This window comes from Oncorhynchus kisutch, linkage group LG28, assembly GCF_002021735.2.
Source record: "Oncorhynchus kisutch isolate 150728-3 linkage group LG28, Okis_V2, whole genome shotgun sequence".
In the NCBI taxonomy this organism is placed as follows: Eukaryota; Metazoa; Chordata; class Actinopteri; order Salmoniformes; family Salmonidae; genus Oncorhynchus; species Oncorhynchus kisutch.
In genome coordinates this window covers 46259567-46284107 of record NC_034201.2, presented here as the reverse complement: position 1 = coordinate 46284107, position 24541 = coordinate 46259567, and the positions used below count along the sequence as shown (strand labels likewise).

The 24541-nt window shown below is 44.3% G+C and overlaps 2 protein-coding genes across 3 annotated transcripts in view; both read right to left on the bottom strand.

Annotated features, from left to right (window-relative positions):
- Nucleotides 1-1990: 1990 nt before the first annotated feature.
- LOC109873317 (beta-glucuronidase) overlaps nt 1991-24541 on the bottom strand; it is a 29571-nt gene continuing 7020 nt past the window's right edge. Inside the window, exons 8-12 of one of the 2 annotated variants that reach the window (XM_020464971.2) lie at nt 23808-23954; nt 11410-11494; nt 10745-10921; nt 10327-10462; nt 1991-3086 (exon numbers count right to left, since the gene is read on the bottom strand). In XM_020464971.2, coding sequence (XP_020320560.2) covers nt 2899-3086; nt 10327-10462; nt 10745-10921; nt 11410-11494; nt 23808-23954 — 733 coding nt within the window. In that variant the 3' untranslated portion in view covers nt 1991-2898. The remainder of the gene's footprint in view (nt 3087-10326; nt 10463-10744; nt 10922-11409; nt 11495-23807; nt 23955-24541) is intronic. The other variant, XM_031807641.1, reaches the window with a different exon arrangement.
- LOC116358101 (uncharacterized) lies at nt 11860-18272 on the bottom strand. Its single transcript, XM_031807642.1, has 2 exons — nt 17087-18272; nt 11860-12359 (listed from the first exon to the last, which is right to left on the bottom strand). Exons 1-2 carry the CDS (start codon nt 17822-17824, stop codon nt 11880-11882), a joined length of 1218 nt encoding a protein of 405 aa, XP_031663502.1. The 5' UTR covers nt 17825-18272; the 3' UTR covers nt 11860-11879.

Sequence of the window (24541 nt, the reverse complement as noted above, 5' to 3'; positions counted from 1 at the left end):
TGAATTACAAGATTGTAAAGTTTTTTCTCTGTGACAAGTGAAAATCATGTGTCAGCATCAGTTTGTTTGTGGGAGGAATACTGTACGTTTGTTTCCTGTATTTGCCAAATGAGTTGACTGTATATTCATACATGGATAAAAGTATTACGTGAATGGTAGGTTGAATGGGTACAGAGAAACGAATCGAATTAAATCCACTTATTTGCTTTACACCTTGTGAGAAAACAGTTTGCGAAAGTTGACATTAAACAGTGACCATTTTAAAAATGAGGGGGGGGGGGGGGGTCATTGTCATGTGAAATGGTCTACCATTAAAAAAACATCCCATCTGAAGTGACCTTTGTGCCTCTTCTTGTAGCATCTCACTCTTATTATTACACCACATATGTAACTGAAAAAACTGTGTCATTTCTCTTGCGTTCATTGCACGCAGTGGCAATGCAACAGTTTGGGCCGCCCTAATTTGCCAGAAATTTACATAATTCTGATATAACATTGAAGGTTGTGCAATGTAACAGCAATATTTAGACTTATGGATGCCACCCGTTAGATAAAATACGGAACGGTTCCGTATTTCACTGAAAGAATAAACGTCTTGTTTTCGAAATGATAGTTTCCGGATTTGACCATATTAATGACCAAAGGCTGTATTTCTGTGTTTATTATAATTAAGTCTATGATTTGAGAGAGCAGTCTGACTGAACGATGGAAGGCGCCAGCAGGGCTCGTCACTCGCTCAAATGTCACTCGCTCTGAGACTAGGAGTAGTTGTTCCCCTTGCTCTGCATGGGTAACGCTGCTTCGAGGGTGGCTGTTGTCGATGTGTTCCTGGTTCGACCCCCAGGGAGGAGGTGAGGAGTGGGACGGAAGCTATACTGTTACACTGGCAATAAGTGCTATAAGAACATCCAACAGTCAAAGGTAAATGAAATACAAATGGTTATAGAGAGAATAGTCCTATAATAACTACAACCTAAAACTTCTTACCGGGAATATTGAAGACTCATGTAAAAGGAACCACCAGCTTTCACATGTTCTCATGTTCTGAGCAAGGAAACTTAAACGTTAGCTTTCTTACATGGCACATATTGCACTTTATACTTTCTTCTCCAACACTGTTTTTGCATTATTTAAACCAAATGTTTCATTTATTTGAGGCTAAATTCCATTTTTCATTGATGTGTTCATTATTCATAATTGTCATTATTACAAAAAAAAAAAAAAAAGGCCGATAAATCGGTATAAATCTAATCGGTCGACCTCTAGTTAGCACGGTATAAGGTTTTATCTCTTACAAAAGTGTAATACCAAGGCTATATTGAAGAATCTCTACAGTTCATTATCTAGGACGTTAGGCAACTAAATTACACAGAAGGGGGTATACTACGAAGCTTAAATCTACTCAGGGTTTTCTAAGCTAGCCAGCTATCTTCAACATTCCAGCTCAGGCTTCATCCGTACAACAGTGGATATTGCTCGTCTGCCTAAATTTTAAACAGTTGTTATCCTTGCTTCAAATGAAGGGATGACCTAATCTTTGTGAGATGGAGGGTATCGGATTTCATTGGTCCCTCAACTCGCGGCTCAGTCATGTCAAAATAAACGGAGTTAACCCCGAGCTAGCTTGCCGAAACTCCCCAAATACGTCTGCCAAAGCTTGTGGGCGAGCGGATTACAGCCTCGAGTCTTACCAAAGACGACTCGAGGTTGTATCGCTGCCAAAGGTGCTTCAACAAAAGGTTCCTAAAAAACGGGGTTTGCTTGTCATACGGGATAGTGTGTGTAGATTGATGAGGGGGGGGGGGGGGTGGGGGGTGAGAAGACGACATAGTCCATTTTAGAATCAGGCTGTAACGTAACAAATGTGGAAAAAGTCTGAATACTTTCTGTATGTCTACGGTAACGCTGGTATATGTCCTTGACATTTCTATCACACAATCTGATTCAGATTCCTAAAATGAATACAAATAAACGACGAGGTAAAAAATTAAAATGCATATTCTTTCTTTCACATTCCCATTTATTTACACTGAACAGCATCATGATTCACATTCATGTATATAACTGGTTGATCCCCCTGAATTACAAAAAAAGTGGCAAGACAGAAGTGGTAACCAATGGTTGTGTACCAAGTCATCGACTGTCTCGACTGTCTCAAATGAGGGCATTTGATTCATCTGGCCCCGGGTAGGCGTGTTTTGCACCGGGTGATAGTTGATTGCATTTGTTTAGGAACAGGTTAAAGATTAAAGACATGGGAGTAATGAGTAGGAATTTCTGTGTTTTTCACATGCAAAAGTGATTGCTTTTGATTTTTTAAAAACTATCTGCCTTCCCGAATGAAAAGTTAACATGACCGAACAGCGCAGATGACAGTTTGATTTGAGAAGGGACACTCCTTCTTACTGCTTTTGATCGTTCACGTCACGCGCCATAGACCGTTGTCCTGCAGCTCCGCATAACCAAATCCACCCATTGACTGACATTGCTATATACATACGTGGTTAGCGGATAGGTAAAATAGCTACCCCAGGCGTTGTAAGATCTGCCAGGCGTCAGCAACGTCTGAGGAGAGGGTCGCACAGGAATAGGTGCGTTTACAACAGGCACACCCAATTCTGATCATTCTTCCACTAAATCAGATCTGGTCATTTGACTAATTAGTGAAACAAATATCAGAATTGAGCTGCTTGTGTAAACACAGCCATTGATCCCGTTGTTCCCGTGTGTCTTCATAGCGTTCTAGTCGTCACGCAGTCTGCGCCATACAGGTTGGCGTTAAGACACAAAACAGAACAAACAGAGGACTACCTGGACTCATCAAATAAGAAATGATTGTTTTTGTTTTCGGGTTGCAAAGCGTTAGAAATGTTTTGTTATAATGTGCAGGGTTCTGCGCTAATGAATACGACCCAGGTGTGTCAGGGATATGTAGCCAGGTAGCAGGGGTACCTGGACCAGGTGGGGCAGCAGGCCCGTCTCATTGGCCAGCCTCCAGTACCTCTCCCTCAGGAGGAAGGCCCCAGCTTTGGGCTGCCTCTGCCGGCTGAAGATTCCCTTCTTGTTGCCCACAACACGGGCCACCGCTACAGAGAGAGTGAGAGAGACACGTTAATTTCCTTTGTTTCAGCCGTCAAAGTATAGATAAAACTATAGATCTGTACAGAATACAAGCAATTTTTTTTATTTAACAAGACAAGTCAGTTAAGAACAAATTCTTATTTATAATGAGGGCCTAGGAACAGTGGGCTAACTGCCTTGTTCAGGGGGCAGTACGACAGATCTTTTACCTTGTCAGCTCTGGGATTCGATCTAGCAACCTTTCGGTTAATGGTCCAACACTCTAACCACCTGCCGCCCCGGGAAGCAAACAAGGGAACCATCGTCAAATTCGTCACCACCAAATTCCAGAGGTGTAGACTCACTCGAGTCACATGACTGGAGCACACAGTGCCTTCAGGAAGTATTCACACCCCTTTCTCCACACTGTTGTGTTACAACCTTGCACTTCAAATGGATTACATTGAGATTTGACGTCACTGGCCCACACATAATACCCCATAATGTCAAAGCGGAATTATGTTTTTCATTTTTTCTCTCTCTCTCAAAACTAATGAAAAGCTGACATGTTTCGAGTCAATAAAGTATTTAAACCCCTTTGTAATCGCAAGCTGAAATAAGTTCAGGGGTAAAACTGTGCTTAATAAGTTGCATTGACTCATCTCTGTACCCCACAGATACAATTATCTGTAACGTCACTCAGTTGAGCAGTGAATTTCAAAAACACAGATTCCACCACAGAGATCGGGAAGGTTTTCCAATGCCTCGCAAAGGGGGGGAAACCTATTGGTAGATCATATTAAACATTGAATATCCCTTTGCGCATGGTGAAGTTATTAATTGCACTTTGGATGGTGCATCAATACACACAGTCACTACAAAGATACAGACGTCCTTCCTAACTCAGTTGCCGGAGAGGAAGGAAACCGCTCAGGAATGTCACCATGAGGCCCGATGGTGACTTTAAAATAGAGTTGAATGGCTGTGATAGGAGGAAACTGAGGATGGATCAACCACATTGTAGTTACTCCACAATACTAACCTAAATGACAGAGTGAAAAGGAGGAAGCCTGTACAGAATAAAAATATCCAGAACATGCACTCTGTTTGCAACAAGGCACTAAAGTAAAACTGCAAAAAAACGTGACAAAGCAATTCACTTGTTGTCCTGAATACAGTGTTATGGTGAAGGGCTTGTAAGTAAGCATTTCCCTGTAAGGAAATGTACACCTGTTGTATTTGACGCATGTGACAAATACAATTTGACGTGACGCATTGTCAGTATGCGAAAACAGAATGTTTATAATAGTACTCAACATTTCAAAAAATCCAGTATGGTTTAATAAAATGTCAAGATGCTCCTCATTTCAGCTCTTCATCTAGAATTAGAATTCAATGCACACTTTCCCACAATGCATTGGAAGAGGTAGCCAAACAACGAAACTTAGGCTACTTAATTAGGAAGATGCCTTGAAGCTTCTGCGGTGGCATTCAAAATGTAGGCTAAGTAGTTTCATGAAGGTGAAAAAAGTACCCAACTGTCATACTGTAGTAAAGATACCTTAATAGAATATGACTCAAGTAAAAGTGAAAGTCACCCAGTAAAATACTACTTGAGTAAAAGTCCAAATATTTTGTTCTAAATATACTTATGTCTCAAAAGTACAGATCATTTAAAAATTGCCAAACCAGATGGCAGTTTGTTTTTCTTAAATTTATGCATAGCCAGGGGCACAACACACAGACATAATCTACAAACAAAGCATGTGTTTAGTGAGTCCAAGTATAGTACTTAAGTACTATACACTTTACACTTTACTTAAGTACTTTACACTTTACTTAAGTACTTTACACTTTACTTAAGTACTTTACACTTTACACTTTACTTAAGTACTTTACACTTTACACTTTACTTAAGTACTATACACTTTACTTAAGTACTTTACGTTACCACTGACCATACCAAACATATCATACTAATTTGCCGTACTGTTACATCTACGAGACCAGGCTGTCCAAAGTGATAATGTGCAGACAGACCATGCTGTCCATCTAATCCTGCAACCTCCACTGCATAGATGCAGGCTGTGTGATTCTGCAGGCCGTGCGATTCCGCAGGCCGTGCGATTCCGCAGGCCGTGCGATTCCGCAGGCCGTGCGATTCCGCAGGCCGTGCGATTCCGCAGGCCGCGCGATTCCGCAGGCCGCGCGATTCCGCAGGCCGCGCGATTCCGCAGGCCGCGCGATTCCGCAGGCCGCGCGATTCCGCAGGCCGTGCGATTCCGCTTGCTCTGGACTCCAGAACAAGCCGCCAACAAAAAAAAAAAATACAGAAATAAATAGTTTTACACCTGCATCTTAAGTTTTGAAAATACATTGCCGTTTATGGCTGTAATGACAGGATCCATTCGGGCAGCTTTTTTGTTGCAAGCTTTTGACCCACAGTTTTTTCTTCTTCTCTTTTTCCCGCAGGTCAAACAGTTTGAAAACCACTGAGCTAGCTTACAGATTGTTGATTTGCTGTACAGCTATTGGCTCGGGTCCTGAACAAACATCAAATTGTAAGGAGAGAGGATTTCCATAAATAAATAGGCAGCTCCAAAGAGTTTGGGTTTATCAAGAAGATCAAACTGTTAACTTCGCAAGCTCATAAAGCAAATGGGACATCAATCAACAATTACTAGCATAGGCCTACAGGTCTTTTAGTACGGCAAAATGGCTTGGTATTGATCACTTACTTATGAAGCTCTTGGAATTTCTTAAAATTCATTATTACATTTTTTTGGGACATCAAATTTAAAAAAAACTAAGGCCAGGACGATACCAGTATTGCAATGTTTTTTTTTTTTACCCCGTGGCAAATATTAAAAACACGAAGCAAACCAAAGGATGACCTTTAAAAAACTGCTGTATATAAAATGTGGTGTGCTATAGCTTGGAAAATAATTAAATGTGACTCTGGATGACATCATAATGATTGTTTGTTTTCCTTAAAGAAGAAGTGAGAAAAAAAATGTTTAAAAAAAAATAAGAAAAAAAATATCGGCTTTGTGTTTCGATTAATATTTTATTATACGTTTTGTTTCCATGCCACGATACTGGTATCATCCCGGCCCTAGTAAAAACGTCAGCAAATCAGCTCCAAGTGATTTTCATTTTAGAAATTTGTTCTGATGTATTCCCACCCCACGCATGGTAGAGAGATGTAATCATATACAAAATGTAAGCAAGGTATGAAATTATAATATTTTAGTCAAAATGTTTGGGCTTCTTGCGGTCATTTTTAGAGTGTACAAATGATTTTGTAATTATGTTCCGGTCCCCTGACCATCCGCTCAAGAAAGAAATCGGCCCTCGGCTGAATCTAGTTGATTATTCCTGGTGTAAACCCTCCTTGTGTGCCACACCCATTCCTGCTGACTCCGAGCTTACCAACCACTGGGGGCTTTAAATATAATTCACATCAATATCAGCACCTTTTCAAGAACTGGCCTAGTTTCAACTCCTACCACTACCCCACCACCACACTACTAACTCCTACATTACTAACTCCTAACCCTACACTACTAACTCCTACCCCACCGCCACACTACTAACTCCTACATTACTAACTCCTACCCTTACACTACTAACTCCTACATTACTAACTCCCACCACTACACCACTAACTCCTACCCCTACACTACTAACTCCTATAGTACTAACTCCTACCCCTACACTACTAACTCCTATAGTACTAACTCCCACCCCTACACTACTAACTCCCACCCCACCCCTACACTACTAACTCCTACACTACTAACTCCTACACTACTAACTCCTACCCCTACACTACTAACTCCCACCCCTATACTACTAACTCCTACACTACTAACTCCTACAGTACTAACTCCTACAGTACTAACTTCCACCCCTACACTACTAACTCCTACCCCACCCCTACACTACTAACTCCTACACTACTAACTCCCACCCCAACACTACTAACTCCCACCCCTACACTACTAACTCCCACCCCTACACTACTAACTCCCACCCCTACACTACTAACTCCTAAACCACTCATACAGTACTAACTCCTACCCTACTAAACCACCCCTACACTACTAACTCCTACAGTACTAACTCCTACACTACTAACTTCCACCCCTACACTACTAACTCCTACACTACTAACTCCTAAACTACTAACTTCCACTCCTAAACTACTAACTCCCACCCCTACACTACTAACTCCTACACTACTAACTCCCACCCCTACACTACTAACTCCTAAACCACCCCTACACTACTAACTCCTAAACCACCCCTACACTACTAACTCCTACCCCTTCACTAACTCCTACACTACTAACCCCTACACTACTAACTACTACCCCTACACTAACTCCTACACTACTAGCCCCTACCCCACACTACTAACTCCCACCCCTACATTACTAACTCCTACACTACTAACTTCCACTCCTACACTACTAACTTCCACCCCTACACTACTAACTCCCCCCCCTACCCTACTAACTCCTACCCCTACACTACTAACTCCTACCCTACTAACTCCCACCCCTACACTACTAACTCCTAAACTACTAACTTCCACCCCAACACCACTAACTCCTACACTACTAACTCCTACCCCTACACTACTAACTCCTACACTACTAACTCCTACACTACTAACTCCTACACTACTAACTCCTACACTACTAACTCCTACACTACTAACTCCTACAGTACTAACTCCTACAGTACTAACTCCTACAGTACTAACTTCCACCCCTACACTACACTACTAACTCCCACCCCTACACTACTAACTCCTAAACCACCCCTACACTACTAACTCCTACAGTACTAACTCCTACCCTACTAACTTCCACCCCTACACTACTAACTCCTAAACCACCCCTACACTACTAACTCCTACAGTACTAACTCCTACACTACTAACTTCCACCTCTACACTACTAACTCCAACCCCTACACTACTAACTCCCACCCTACACTACTAACTCCCACCCCTACACTACTAACTCCCACCCCTACACTACTAACTCCTACACTACTAACTCCTACACTACTAACTCCTACACTACTAACTCCTACACTACTAACTCCCACCCCTACACTACTAACTCCTACACTACTAACTCCCACCCCTACACTACTAACTCGTAAACCACCCCTACACTACTGACTCCTAAACCACCCCTACACTACTAACTAATAAACCACCCCTACACTACTAACTCCTACCCCTACACTAACTCCTACACTACTAACCCCTACCCCACCCCTACACTACTAACTCCTACCCCTACACTAACTCCTACACTACTAACCCCTACCCCACACTACTAACTCCCACCCCTACATTACTAACTCCTACACTACTAACTTCCACTCCTACACTACTAACTTCCACCCCTACACTACTAACTCCCCCCCTACCCTACTAACTCCTACCCCTACACTACTAACTCCTACCCCTACACTACTAACTCCTACCCTACTAACTCCCACCCCTACACTACTAACTCCTAAACTACTAACTTCCACCCCAACACTACTAACTTCTACACTAACTTCCACCCTACACTACTAACTCCTACCCTACTAACTCCCACTCCTACACTACTAACTCCCACACTACTAACTCCCACACTACTAACTCCCACACTACTACCCTACTCCTACACTACTAACTCCTACCCCACCCCTACACTACTAACTCCCACCCCTACACTACTAACTCCTACCCCCCACACTACTAACTCCTACACTACTAACTGCTACACTACTAACTCCTACCCCTACACTAACTCCTACACTACTAACTCCTACCCCACCCCTACACTACTAACTCCCACCCCTACATTACTAACTCCTACACTACTAACTGCTACACTACTAACTCCTACACTACTAACTCCTACCCCTACACTAACTCCTACACTACTAACTCCTACCCCACCCCTACACTACTAACTTCCACTCCTACACTACTAACTTCCACCCCTACACTACTGACCCCTACACTACTAACTCCTACCCTACACTACTAACTCCTACACTACTATCTCCTACCCCACCCCCATACTACTAACTCCTACCCCACTACTACACTACTAACTCCCACCCCTACACTACTAACTCCTACCCCACACTACTAACTCCTAACCCTACACCACTAACTCCTACCCCACCCCCACATTACTAACCCCTACCGCTACACCACTAACTCCTACCGCTACACCACTAACTCCTACCGCTACACCACTAACTCCTACCGCTACACCACTAACTCCTACCGCTACACCACTAACTCCTACCGCTACACCACTAACTCCTACCGCTACACCACTAACTCCTACCGCTACACCACTAACTCCTACCGCTACACCACTAACTCCTACCGATACACCACTAACTCCTACCCCAACACCACTAACTCCTACCCCAACACCACTAACTCCTACCAACACCACTAACTCCTACCCCAACACCACTAACTCCTACTACTCCTACCCCAACACCACTAACTCCTACCCCACCGACACACGACTAACTCATACACCACTAACTCCTACCGCTACACCACTAACTCCTACCGCTACACCACTAACTCCTACCGCTACACCACTAACTCCTACAGCTACACCACTAACTCCTACCCCACCGACACACGACTAACTCCTACCGCTACACCACTAACTCCTACCGCTACACCACTAACTCCTACCGCTACACCACTAACTCCTACCCCACCGACACACGACTAACTCCTACACCACTAACTCCTACCGCTACACCACTAACTCCTACACCACTAACTCCTACACCACTAACTCCTACACCACTAACTCCTACACCACCGACACACGACTAACTCCTCGTACTACTGCCGTCTTTCCCCTTACTCTAGGCTCCATTCAATCCGTATGGTGGAAGTTCATCGCAGTAATACGGTTGAGCCGACATACTGTATGCAGTTCACCATGAACTCAGGCAATGTTCCAGCGTTGGCAGAGACTATCAAATTAAAAATGGCGCTATAGCGCTGAACTTCTGCGATACGGATTGAATCGAGCCACTTGAGTAAAGAAGAAGAAGAAAAAAAAAAGAAAAAAGTCCAAGTCAATAATATTAGCTAAACAAGCAAAGTCATGACAACCAGCTTCAATGGTAGGTTGTTGCAAGAACGGTTGTCATAACGACACTTTCAATCTATTCCAGTCCTTCAGGTTTTCAGGAATTCCTCCTTACTTTGTGCCGTCATGAAGTCAGCAAAGTTCCAGATGAGCTCTCCAATGACATACTCCTTCCTCTTCAGGTCGAACACGTCATGGTACTTTTTTAACACTATTTTCTGGTATTCCTCAGTGAACATCATGGGAGGATCCTGTAAAAAAAAAAAAACATTTTATTTCCATTGATCATTCAAGCTCAACCACTTAACCAGTGTTCAAGCCTAGGTAGGTGCTTGACAGAGGTCTTTGTTCAAGCACGTTTGACAAAATGGTATCCAGACTATTATTCGCCTCAGAGAGACCTTGAAATCTTAACAAGCACAGGTCTGTTTACTTTTGACAATAACTTTTTTTTATTTTTTAAATGTCTGTTTCTGACCTGTGGAGAACATGACACGGAACGTAGAACAACAAAGTAGATCTGGAACACTCACCGTGTGCATTCCCGGAACCACATCAGCTCCGTATTCACTCTGGATGATGGGTTTCTGGTATTTCCTGTACCAGTTCTCAAACTGGGTGTTGAGCTGGTAGGGGATGACCTCAGGGTGACCTGGGTCACTGTACCAGGAGAAGTAACTGTTCACACATATCACATCCACATAGGGAGCCTTGTGGGGGGGGGGGGGGGGGGGACGACGACAGTGTTACGGTGTTCAACTACAATTTCATTGGCATTGAATTGCCATAGTAATGTATGGAATGTTACAGTCATAACTGTGCTTAGTTTAGTCACTGATAAACTATGCCTGGTAAGTCTGAGTGGAACAGACATGCAGTAAAACCATTATATATAGAGTTATCTGCAGCAGAGAGTCACACCTCAGCGAGCCAGGATGATTGAATCAGGGCATAGGTATGCCTTCAAAAATAAATGTCTATATATATATATTTTGGCATCAAGCACAGTCAAAGGCTTTTTTTCAGTTAGTCTTTCCTCGATTCCTCATATCCTCTACCCTGAAAACGTCTTGGAAGAGGTTCACCTCTGACCTTTTTCAAAAAGTTTGGAGAAGGAGAGGAATCAAGGACTTAGCAAATTGAGAAAGTAGTTCTGTGAAGAATCCTTCATAACAACAGAAACACAGTGAAGTCTCACCCCCTTGTCCCTGGCAAAGTTACTGGCGGTGATAAACGTGACCGGTCGAGTGACATCCAGAGATTTGGTATGAGCTATCAGTGTCCTGAAAAAGACAAACAAAAACATTTAGAGAGCAATGGTTTCCTTGTTCCAAGATGGGGTAAGGGGTCAGGGGGTCAGGGTACAGAGACTTAGTGAGGAAGAAAGAACCTGGAAGAAGAAAATGACTGATACCGTGAGGCTGTCTTTGTTGACTATGATACTGAGTGTATCACAGTTCGAGGTCGACCGATTAATCGGAATGGCCGATTTCAAGTTTTCATAACAATCGGTAATCGGCATTTTTGGACACCGATCATGGCCGATGATATTGCACTCCACGAGGAGACTGCGTGGCAGGCTGACTACCAGTTATGCGAGTGCAGCAAGGAGCCATGGTATGTTGCCAGCTAGCATTAAACGTATCTTATAAAAAATATATTTTTTTTTTAACTCAGCCTCCCAGTATCAGACGGTCTTTGTTGACTATGATACAAACTCAGCCTCCCAGTATCAGACGGTCTTTGTTGACTATGATACAAACTCAGCCTCCCAGTATCAGACGGTCTTTGTTGACTATGATACAAACTCAGCCTCCCAGTATCAGACTGTCTTTGTTGACTATGATACAAACTCAGCCTCCCAGTATCAGACTGTCTTTGTTGACTATGATACAAACTCAGCCTCCCAGTATCAGACTGTCTTTGTTGACTATGATACAAACTCAGCCTCCCAGTATCAGACTGTCTTTGTTGACTATGATACAAACTCAGCCTCCCAGTATCAGACTGTCTTTGTTGACTATGATACAAACTCAGCCTCCCAGTATCAGACTGTCTTTGTTGACTATGATACAAACTCAGCCTCCCAGTATCAGACGGTCTTTGTTGACTATGATACAAACTCAGCCTCCCAGTATCAGACTGTCTTTGACCAGCCCCAAGATGGCGTAGCAGTAAGTCGTCCTGTCGTGTCGTGTCCCTGTATATTTTGTTTATATTTTGTTTATTTTTCGTTTTTTTACATATTTTTCGTTTTTTACATAGCTATCCCTTTAAAAACATTTTGCTAAACCTAAGCTTCCAAATACGCTGGATCTTCACAACTAGCTATCTAGCTAAACTGCAACCCTGGATGATTACCCCTGGCTAGCGTTTCCACCCACTTAGCTTGAAGCTAGCCCGGCCTGCGCTACCACCGTAGCATACTCCTGAGCTACAATACCCGGGCCCACGACCGGCCTATCGATGTCACCGCATGAAGAGGAATAAACAGACTCACCCCATCGCGACGTCCCCCAAAGGCTAACTCTCTAGCCCTCGCTATCTCCCTGCTTGCTAATTCGGCCTGCTAACTGCTAGCTTGTCCAGCTCCGGTCCGCTAACTGCTACCTTGTCTAGCCCGGGCCTACAAACTGTTAGCTTGTTAGCACAGGCCTGCTAACCGCCTGAATCGCCGCGTCCCAAACGCCCACCGGACCCATATTTACTTTCTATCTCTTTTGACTTTTAATTTGTTTATACCTTCCGGAAACCTGCCTCACCCAATGTGATACGGAATCGCTATTATTTTTTATTTATTTTTAGAACACACTCAAGAACCTCCAGAAGCTAACCAGCTAACTAGCTACAAGCTATTTAGTCATTGTTCGTTTTTTTAACCTGGATAACATTCGCCAGTCCAGCTTCCCTTCCCCATCCACCGCAGCCCCCTGGACACTGATCTCTTGGCTACATAGCTGATGCACGCTGGACTGTCCATAAATCACGGTACTCCATTCTGCTTGTTTGTTTTATCTGTTGGCCCCGTTGCCTAGTCTACGCCATTTTACCTGCTGTTGTTGTGCTAGCTGATTAGCTGTTGTCTCACCTACTGTTTTAGCTAGCTTTCCCAATTCAACACCTGTGATTACTGTATGCCTCGCTGTATGTCTCTCTCAAATGTCAATATGCCTTGTATACTGTTGTTCAGGTTAGTTATCATTGTTTTAGTTCACAATGGAGCCCCTAGTTCCACTCTTCATACCCCTGATAACTCCTTTGTCCCACCTCCCACACATGCGGTGACCTCACCCATTACTACCAGCATGTCCAGAGATACAACCTCTCTCATCATCACCCAGTGCCTGGGCTTACCTCCGCTGTACCCGCACCCCACCATACCCCTGTCTGCGCATTATGCCCTGAATATATTCTACCATGCCCAGAAACCTGCTCCTCTTATTCTCTGTCCCCAACGCTCTAGGCGACCAGTTTTGATAGCCTTTAGCCGCACCCTCATACTACTCCTTCTCTGTTCCGCGGGTGATGTGGAGGTAAACCCAGGCCCTGCATGTCCCCAGGCACCCTCATTTGTTGACTTCTGTGTTCGAAAAAGCCTTGGTTTCATGCATGTCAACATCAGAAGCCTCCTCCCTAAGTTTGTCTTACTCACTGCTTTAGCACACTCTGCTAACCCTGATGTCCTTGCTGTGTCTGAATCCTGGCTCAGGAAGGCCACCAAAAATTCAGAGATTTCCATACCCAACTATAACATCTTCCGTCAAGATAGAACTGCCAAAGGGGGAGGAGTTGCAGTTTACTGCAGAGATGGCCTGCAAAGTAATGTCATACTTTCCAGGTCCATACCCAAACAGTTCGAACTACTAATTTTGAAAATTACTCTCTCCAGAAATAAGTCTCTCACGGTTGCCGCCTGCTACCGACCCCCCTCAGCTCCCAGCTGTGCCCTGGACACCATTTGTGAATTGATCGCCCCCCATCTAGCTTCAGAGTTTGTTCTGTTAGGTGACCTAAACTGGGATATGCTTAACACCCCGCCAGTCCTACAATCTAAGCTAGATGCCCTCAATCTCACACAAATCATCAAGGAACCCACCAGGTACAACCCTAACTCTGTAAACAAGGGCACCCTCATAGACGTCATCCTGACCAACTGGCCCTCCAAATACACCTCCGCTGTCTTCAACCAGGATCTCAGCGATCACTGCCTCATTGCCTGTATCCGCTACGGAGCCGCAGTCAAACGACCACCCCTCATCACTGTCAAACGCTCCCTAAAACACTTCTGTGAGCAGGCCTTTCTAATCGACCTGGCCCGGGTATCCTGGAAGGACATTGACCTCATCCCGTCAGTTGAGGATGCCTGGTCATTCTTTAAAAGTAACTTCCTCACCATTTTAGATAAGCATGCTCCGTTCAAAAAATGCAGAACTAAGAACAGATACAGCCCTTGGTTCACCCCAGACCTGACTGCCCTCGACCAGCACAAAAACATCCTGTGGCGGACTGCAATAGCATCGAATAGTCCCCGTGATATGCAACTGTTCAGGGAAGTCCGGAACCAATACACGCAGTCAGTCAGGAAAGCTAAGGCCAGCTTCTTCAGGCAGAAGTTTGCATCCTGTAGCTCCAACTCCAAAAAGTTCTGGGACACTGTGAAGTCCATGGAGAACAAGAGCACCTCCTCCCAGCTGCCCACTGCACTGAGGCTAGGTAACACGGTCACCACTGATAAATCCATGATTATCGAAAACTTCAATAAGCATTTCTCAACGGCTGGCCATGCCTTCCGCCTGGCTACTTCAACCTCGGCCAACAGCTCCGCCCCCCCCGCAGCTCCTCGCCCAAGCCTCTCCAGGTTCTCCTTTACCCAAATCCAGATAGCAGATGTTCTGAAAGAGCTGCAAAACCTGGACCCGTACAAATCAGCTGGGCTTGACAATCTGGACCCTCTATTTCTGAAACTATCTGCCACCATTGTCGCAACCCCTATTACCAGCCTGTTCAACCTCTCTTTCATCTCGTCTGAGATCCCCAAGGATTGGAAAGCTGCCGCAGTCATCCCCCTCTTCAAAGGGGGAGACACCCTGGACCCAAACTGTTACAGACCTATATCCATCCTGCCCTGCCTATCTAAGGTCTTCGAAAGCCAAGTCAACAAACAGGTCACTGACCATCTCGAATCCCACCGTACCTTCTCCGCTGTGCAATCTGGTTTCCGAGCCGGTCATGGGTGCACCTCAGCCACACTCAAGGTACTAAATGACATCATAACCGCCATCGATAAAAGACAGTACTGTGCAGCCGTCTTCATCGACCTTGCCAAGGCTTTCGACTCTGTCAATCACCATATTCTTATCGGCAGACTCAGTAGCCTCGGTTTTTCGGATGACTGCCTTGCCTGGTTCACCAATTACTTTGCAGACAGAGTTCAGTGTGTCAAATCGGAGGGCATGCTGTCCGGTCCTCTGGCAGTCTCTATGGGGGTGCCACAGGGTTCAATTCTCGGGCCGACTCTTTTCTCTGTGTATATCAATGATGTTGCTCTTGCTGCGGGCGATTCCCTGATCCACCTCTACGCAGACGACACCATTCTATATACTTTCGGCCCGTCTTTGGACACTGTGCTATCTAACCTCCAAACAAGCTTCAATGCCATACAACACTCCTTCCGTGGCCTCCAACTGCTCTTAAACGCTAGTAAAACCAAATGCATGCTTTTCAACCGGTCGCTGCCTGCACCTGCATGCCCGACTAGCATCACCACCCTGGATGGTTCCGACCTAGAATATGTGGACGTCTATAAGTACCTAGGTGTCTGGCTAGACTGCAAACTCTCCTTCCAGACTCATATCAAACATCTCCAATCGAAAATCAAATCAAGAGTCGGCTTTCTATTCCGCAACAAAGCCTCCTTCACTCAAGCCGCCAAGCTTACCCTAGTAAAACTGACTATCCTACCGATCCTCGACTTCGGCGATGTCATCTACAAAATGGCTTCCAACACTCTACTCAGCAAACTGGATGCAGTCTATCACAGTGCCATCCGTTTTGTCACTAAAGCACCTTATACTACCCACCACTGCGACTTGTATGCTCTAGTCGGCTGGCCCTCGCTACATATTCGTCGCCAGACCCACTGGCTCCAGGTCATCTACAAGTCTATGCTAGGTAAAGCTCCGCCTTATCTCAGCTCACTGGTCACGATGGCAACACCCATCCGTAGCACGCGCTCCAGCAGGTGTATCTCACTGATCATCCCTAAAGCCAACACCTCATTTGGCCGCCTTTCGTTCCAGTACTCTGCTGCCTGTGACTGGAACGAATTGCAAAAATCGCTGAAGTTGGAGACTTTTATCTCCCTCACCAACTTCAAACATCAGCTATCTGAGCAGCTAACCGATCGCTGCAGCTGTACATAGTCTATTGGTAAATAGCCCACCCTTTTCACCTACCTCATCCCCGTACTGTTTTTATTTATTTACTTTTCTGCTCTTCTGCACTCCAATATCTCTACCTGTACATGACCATCTGATCTTTTATCACTCCAGTGTTAATCTGCAAAATTGTAATTATTTGCCTACCTCCTCATGCCTTTTGCACACATTGTATATAGACCCCCCCTTCGTTTTCTACTGTGTTATTGACTTGTTAATTGTTTACTCCATGTGTAACTCTTTGTTGTATGCTCACACTGCTATGCTTTATCTTGGCCAGGTCGCAGTTGCAAATGAGAACTTGTTCTCAACTAGCCTACCTGGTTAAATAAAGGTGTTCTCAACTGGCCTACCTGGTTAAATAAAGGTGTTCTCAACTGGCCTACCTGGTTAAATAAAGGTGAAATAAAAAAAATAAAAAAAAATAAATAAATAAATTTGTTGACTATGATACAAACTCAGCCTCCCAGTATCAGACTGTCTTTGTTGACTATGATACAAACTCAGCCTCCCAGTATCAGACTGTCTTTGTTGACTATGATACAAACTCAGCCTCCCAGTATCAGACGGTCTTTGTTGACTATGATACAAACTCAGCCTCCCAGTATCAGACTGTCTTTGTTGACTATGATACAAACTCAGCCTCCCAGTATCAGACTGTCTTTGTTGACTATGATACAAACTCAGCCTCCCAGTATCAGACTGTCTTTGTTGACTATGATACAAACTCAGCCTCCCAGTATCAGACTGTCTTTGTTGACTATGATACAAACTCAGCCTCCCAGTATCAGACGGTCTTTGTTGACTATGATACAAACTCAGCCTCACAGTATCAGACTGTCTTTGTTGACTATGATACAAACTCAGCCTCCCAGTATCAGACGGTCTTTGTTGACTATGATACAAACTCAGCCTCACAGTATCAGACTGTCTTTGTTGACTATGATACAAACTCAGCCTCACAGTATCAGACTGTCTTTGTTGACTATGATACAAACTCAGCCTCACAGTATCAGATGGTCTTTGTTGACTATGATACAAACTCAGCCTCCCAGTATCAGACGGTCTTTGTTGACTATGATACAAACTCAGCCTCCCAGTATCAGACTGTCTTTGTTGACTATGATACAAACTCAGCCTCCCAGTATCAGACTGTCTTTGTTGACTACACCACATAGTGAAGTACTGTAACGTCAATAAACTTTATGGAGGAAATTCCTGCTGTTTGCCTGTTCGGTCTGTCCCTCCCTGCCCTGAGTGGATGTAAGGACACCTGTAGCTGCTCTGTGAATGGCAGGGTTCAGTAGTACTCGGACTGCATTCCACATGCCAGTAATCCATTCTACCAGGACATGCTCAGACTCACCCATACACTGCGCTCCCATCTGATGAATAAGCAAAGTACACACCCACTCACATGCGTGGGTTTTACAGGTGTAAAGCGAATACCAACACTGCTTGAAATACCTTGAAAATTGTAGCCTTCAAGGCCTTGCCCGCCCGCCGGCCCACCCTCAAGCAGCAGCACTGAGCAATGCTAGGTAGTCCTCCCAAAAAGAACGCAGCCTAAAATCTTTGGGGCGGCAGGTAGCCTAGTGGTTAGAGCGTTGGACTAGTAACCGAAAGGTTGCAATATCAAATCCCTGAGCTGACAAGGTAAAAATCTGTCGTTCTGCCCCCTGAACAAGGCAGTTAACCCACTGTTCCCTGGTAGGCCGTCATCAAAAATAATAATTTGTTCTTAACGGACTTGCCTAGTTAAATAAAGGTCAAATAAAAAAATAAAAAATCTGTTTTGCTCCGTTTCCATTCCTCTATGACATCAGTAATGCTAGGTAGTCCGCCAATAATAACACAGCCTACAATCTCTGTTATGCTCCGTTTCCATTCCTCAATGACATCAGTAATGCTAGGTAGTCCGCCAATAATAACACAGCCTACAATCTCTGTTATGCTCCATTTCCATTCCTCTATGACATCAGTAATGCTAGGTAGTCCGCCAATAATAACACAGCCTACAATCTCTGTTATGCTCCGTTTCCATTCCTCAATGACGTCAGTAATGCTAGGTAGTCCGCCAATAATAACACAGCCTACAATCTCTGTTATGCTCCATTTCCATTCCTCAATGACGTCAGTAATGCTAGGTAGTCCGCCAATAATAACACAGCCTACAATCTCTGTTATGCTCCGTTTCCATTCCTCTATGACATCAGTAATGCTAGGTAGTCCGCCAATAATAACACAGCCTACAATCTCTGTTATGCTCCGTTTCCATTCCTCAATGACGTCAGTAATGCTAGGTAGTCCGCCAATAATAACACAGCCTACAATCTCTGTTATGCTCCATTTCCATTCCTCAATGACGTCAGTAATGCTAGGTAGTCCGCCAATAATAACACAGCCTACAATCTCTGTTATGCTCCGTTTCCATTCCTCAATGACATCAGTAATGCTAGGTAGTCCGCCAATAATAACACAGCCTACAATCTCTGTTATGCTCCGTTTCCATTCCTCAATGACATCAGTAATGCTAGGTAGTCCGCCAATAATAACACAGCCTACAATCTCTGTTATGCTCCGTTTCCATTCCTCAATGATGTCAGTAATGCTAGGTAGTCCGCCAATAATAACACAGCCTACAATCTCTGTTATGCTCCGTTTCCATTCCTCAATGACGTCAGTAATGCTAGGCAGTCCGCCAATAATAACACAGCCTACAATCTCTGTTATGCTCCGTTTCCATTCCTCAATGACGTCAGTAATGCTAGGTAGTCCGCCAATAATAACACAGCCTACAATCTCTGTTATGCTCCGTTTCCATTCCTCAATGACGTCAGTAATGCTAGGTAGTCCGTCAATAATAACACAGCCTACAATCTCTGTTATGCTCCGTTTCCATTCCTCAATGACATCAGTAATGCTAGGTAGTCCGTCAATAATAACACAGCCTACAATCTCTGTTATGCTCCGTTTCCATTTCTCTATGACGTCACCCTGACAGTTTTTGCCGATTGTTTACACACTGAAAGTGAATTTTTTTAAATTGTATTTCCCCTTTATTTAACCAGGTAGGCAAGTTGAGAACAAGTTCTCATTTACAATTGCGACCTGGCCAAGATAAAGCAAAGCAGTTCGACAGATACAACGACACAGAGTTACACATGGAATAAAACAAACATACAGTCAATAATGCAGTATAAACAAGTCTATATACAATGTGAGCAAATGAGGTGAGATAAGGGAGGTAAAGGCAAAAAAGGCCATGATGGCAAATTAAATACAATATAGCAAGTAAAACACTGGAATGGTAGATTTGCAGTGGAAGAATGTGCAAAGTAGAGATAGAAATACTGGGGTGCTTAGATAAAAGCACGAAAACTTTTGTAACCATGCCAACCTATTAAGGCTACCCCCCTACTTTTAATAATGACATATCAGGCAATTTCCGGCCAAACGTTCCCCTAGCGGGATGTATGTCCTAGACAGGTTTAAAACAAAAAAGGCACCAAAAGTACTAACATTTTCTGCTTCGCACTTCTGCAACACACTGCAAATCGTTTCTTACATTAGACACTTCGTTCAAGAATGAAATCTCTTGCAATCATTGGGAAAACGCTTCAATTCTAAATGCTAAACATACCTGAAATTGGCAACACCCACACCCACACACACACACAAAAACACACACACAAAAACACTTCTACAGTAATTGAACACCAATCAGTCTGAGCCTTACCACTACAAATAGACCTCAGGTAAGCTCACCTCTTTTGAGAGAACTTTCCAAGCAGTGAGAGCGAGAGAGAGAGAGGAAGAGGGAGGAGTAGAAGGAGGACGAAGACAAGAACAAAGGGGACCGGGCAATAGACAGAGACATATTTCTGACAACGTTAGGGCCACTTTGGTGGACCGTGTCATAAATCACGGCCTGACGATGAGGGAGGCGGACGGTCCATCCCAACCTGAGTCGCTACACGGTAGCCTCCATAATACGAACATTTTAGACTGGAGAACAGGTATGTCTTCGACGTTCTACACTACACTGTACCTATGGAATTGTTGCACATCATTCTGCATCACAGTACAATACGATGTAGTCCTACGCTCCTCAGTGAACAAAACAAATAGGTATAGTGCTGTGAAGTACATGTAATACAGTCGATGTTACTGTGTCCAGTATGACAGTACAGTATGTAAAAAAAAAAAAAAGAACCAAGCCAATGGCATCATATTCTTGCATTTTCTACAGAACTGCCAGACGACTTCCTGTGGCTGGAAGGCAATGTCTGTTCACCATGAACAGGAACTGGCCATTGCCAATCTAGTGTTGGTCACACAACGTTCCATAATAAATCAACCCGTGTCAATATGTCGACACTCAGCCGCCATCTTGCGTCAACACCAACTTACGATGAAACGGCTGTTCAACAGGGTTCCATTTGAGATGAACAGCGTTAGAGTCAAAGATCCTTCGCTATGACGACGTGCAAGTAAGTGTCACTGAGCGATACTGTAATGGCAGTAGATTGTGTCCTACTGGCACTGCATAGATACATTCAGACAAAGCAGGATGTGACCTAGGCAGGTGGGAGCGGTTTATTTTCTTTTGCAAAATTGTTCCAATGTAACAGTATAACTTTAGACCGTCCCCTCGCCCCTACCCGGGCTCGAACCAGGGACCCTCTGCACACATCAACAACAGCCACCCACGAAGCATCGTCACCCATCACTCCACAAAAGCCACGGCCCTTGCAGAGCAAAGGGGGAACCACTACTTCAAGGTCTCAAAGCGAGTGACGTCACCGATTGAAATGCTATTAGCGCGCACCACCGCTAACAAGCTAGCCATTTCATATCGATTACACTCACCCCCCCTTTGACCTTCTCCTTTTCCGCAGCAACCAGTGATCCGGGTCAACAGCAAAAACTAAAAAACTAAACCCACCCCCCCACCCTTATGTGAAAATGTGGACATCTTCTGTTAAAAAGAGTCCTGGACTTTGATACAGCTGCACAGCCTCACGAGTTCATTTTCATTGATGAAGCTGGACTCAATCTAGCTAAAACCAGGCGCCGGGGCCCGACATGTTACAGGATAAAGAGCCGTTGTGAATGTCCCTGGGTAGCGAGGAGGAATGTTATAGGACAAAGAGCTGTTGTGAATGTCCCTGGGTAGCGAGGAGGAATGTTATAGGACAAAGAGCTGTTGTGAATGTCCCTGGGTAGCGAGGAGGAATGTTATAGGACAAAGAGCTGTTGTGAATGTCCCTGGGTAGCGAGGAGGAATGCTATAGGACAAAGAGCCATTGTGAATGTCCCTGGGCAGGGGAACGTTATAGGACAAAGAGCTGTTGTGAATGTCCCTGGGCAGGGGAACGTTATAGGACAAAGAGCTGTTGTGAATGTCCCTGGGCAGGGGAACGTTATAGGACAAAGAGCTGTTGTGAATGTCCCTGGGTAGCGAGGAGGAATGTTATAGGACAAAGAGCTGTTGTGAATGTCCCTGGGCAGGGGAACGTTATAGGACAAAGAGCTATTGTGAATGTCCCTGGGCAGGGGAACGTTATAGGACAAAGAGCTGTTGTGAATGTCCCTGGGCAGGGGAACGTTATAGGACAAAGAGCTGTTGTGAATGTCCCTAGGTAGCGAGGAGGAATGTTATAGGACAAAGAGCTGTTGTGAATGTCCCTGGGTAGCGAGGAGGAATGTTATAGGACAAAGAGCCGTTGTGAATGTCCCTGGGCAGCGAGGGGGAATGTTATAGGACAAAGAGCTGTTGTGAATGTCCCTGGGTAGCGAGGGGGAACATTATAGGACAAAGAGCCATTGTGAATGTCCCTGGGTAGCAAGGGGGAACATTATAGGACAGAGAGCCGTTGTGAATGTCCCTGGGTAGCGAGGGGGAACATTATAGGACAAAGAGCCATTGTGAATGTCCCTGGGCAGCGAGGGGGAAATAGCATCTTGTGTGACACCATTAGTCTGCAAGGAGTTCTCCATTACCATGCCACCCTCGGTCCCTACAATACTGCACACATAATCATATTTCTGGATGCACTACATAATGCAGTTGTACAGGACAGACCAGAGCAGCCCAGGTCTGTTGTCATCTGGGATAATGTTAGTTTCCACCGGGCTGCTCTGGTCAGGGACTGGTTCACCAACCACATTAACTTCTCAGTTGAATACTTGCCCACTTTACTCCCCATTTATCAATCCGATTGAGGAATTATTTTCGTGTTGGAAAGTGTATGGACCGCCAAGAGACACTGAGATGGGGTCAGTCCAGGGTTGGATACGGCACACACACAAGGCCATTATTTTCCCCATTGCCTAGCCAGGGATGACATGAGGTGTTGTTGCCAGACCCTAACAGAAGACGGGATCCATAAACCGTCCATCCCATACAATACTTTTTTATTAAAAAAATAAAAAAATCATTGCATTGTAATTATTTTTGTTTCCATGAGTTTACAGTAACATATTAATTACAGTAATTCTACGTGTATTTTGTTGTAAAAACCTGCAATGGCAACAACAAAAAATTAGTTTTCTGAAGGCCTTCTATTTTTGTGTTCATTGAAAATGTACTGTGGGAACAATCTTTAATAGAATCTTTAATAAGGTATGCGAAGTACTAAAGACAGTGTTTTGTATAAAGTACATCAGTGTGTTGTTGCTGCTATGAAAAGAGTCATTCAAAACGGTTCATATAGTGTATTATTTTGTGGCAAAAAAAAGAAGACATTTTGAAAAAGGATTGTTAGGTTTTAATTGCAGAGTTTCATGTTGACATAGAAGTGTTGTCTTATTTGGCGCGCGTGTGTGTGTATAGAGTTGACACAATGAGCCAAATTCTGCAACAAGTGTGTCAGCAACCGCAAAACGCTGTAATGCTCCGTTTCCTTTCCTCTATGAGGTCACCATTACCACACCGTTTCCCTTCCTTTATGACATCACCAGTAACGTGTTCATGTGAGAGGCGAAAAGAGGAAGTTAAAAACTAACTGACAATCTGTTCAATCTGTTCACTACAACATCACTCCATCATAATTCTTTTAATTCTTTTAAACAACCCACATTCCCGGAACGAATGCTAAAAGTTCCCGGAACGAATGCTAAACGTTCCCGGAACGAATGCTAAACGTTCTCTTACTTGAAATAGAATCCAGCAGGAGGCATCTCAGCGGCCGGCTCATTGGCTACAGACCACATGACCACGGAGGCGTGATTCTTGTCCCTTCTCACCAGTTCGTCCATGACCACCAGGTGATGAGACAGTGAGGCGTTCCCAAAACTACGGCTGGGACAAGAGAGAGAGAGAACAGGGTTAATGGCTATCACAGAGACACAGAAGACATGACGCTGATAATATCGCTCTGTTTTATGTGGTATATAAACATAACTGTCCATTAACAACTGAGAAGGTAATGGTAAAGACATGCAAGCAGGCTTACATTATTTTTTTTTGCACACTGTTCCGTGTGAAAAACACCTGACGTTCTCGTCAAAAATGTTGCACCAGGGGTGTATTCATTACAGAAAACGTTTACGAACGAAATGGAAGCACACGGAGGCAAAACATGCGTTTTTTTTAATTGGACAAATACAGGCATGCCTCTCCCCGTTTCGTGGCTGGTCATGGCTCACATCAACACCATTATCCCAGAAACCCTAGATCCACTGCAATTCGCATTCCGCCCCAATAGATCCACAGATATATCTATTACACTCCACACTGCCCTTTCACACCTGGACAAAAGGAACACCTATGTGATAATGCTGTTCATTGACTACAGCTCAGCGTTCAACACCGTAGTGCCCACAAAGCTCATCACTAAGCTAAGGACCCTGGGACTAAAAAACCTCCCTCTGCAACTGGATCCTGGA

Excerpts from the sequence above, each read along its gene's own strand:
- LOC116358101 (XM_031807642.1), bottom strand. The coding sequence starts at position 17,824 with ATGTGGTGTAGTCAACAAAGACAGTCTGATACTGGGAGGCTGAGTTTG. Across the intron at positions 12,360-17,086 it reads GTTTGTATCATAGTCAACAA|AGACAGTCTGATACTGGGAG; the intron begins ATTTATTTATTT and ends GGGGCTGGTCAA.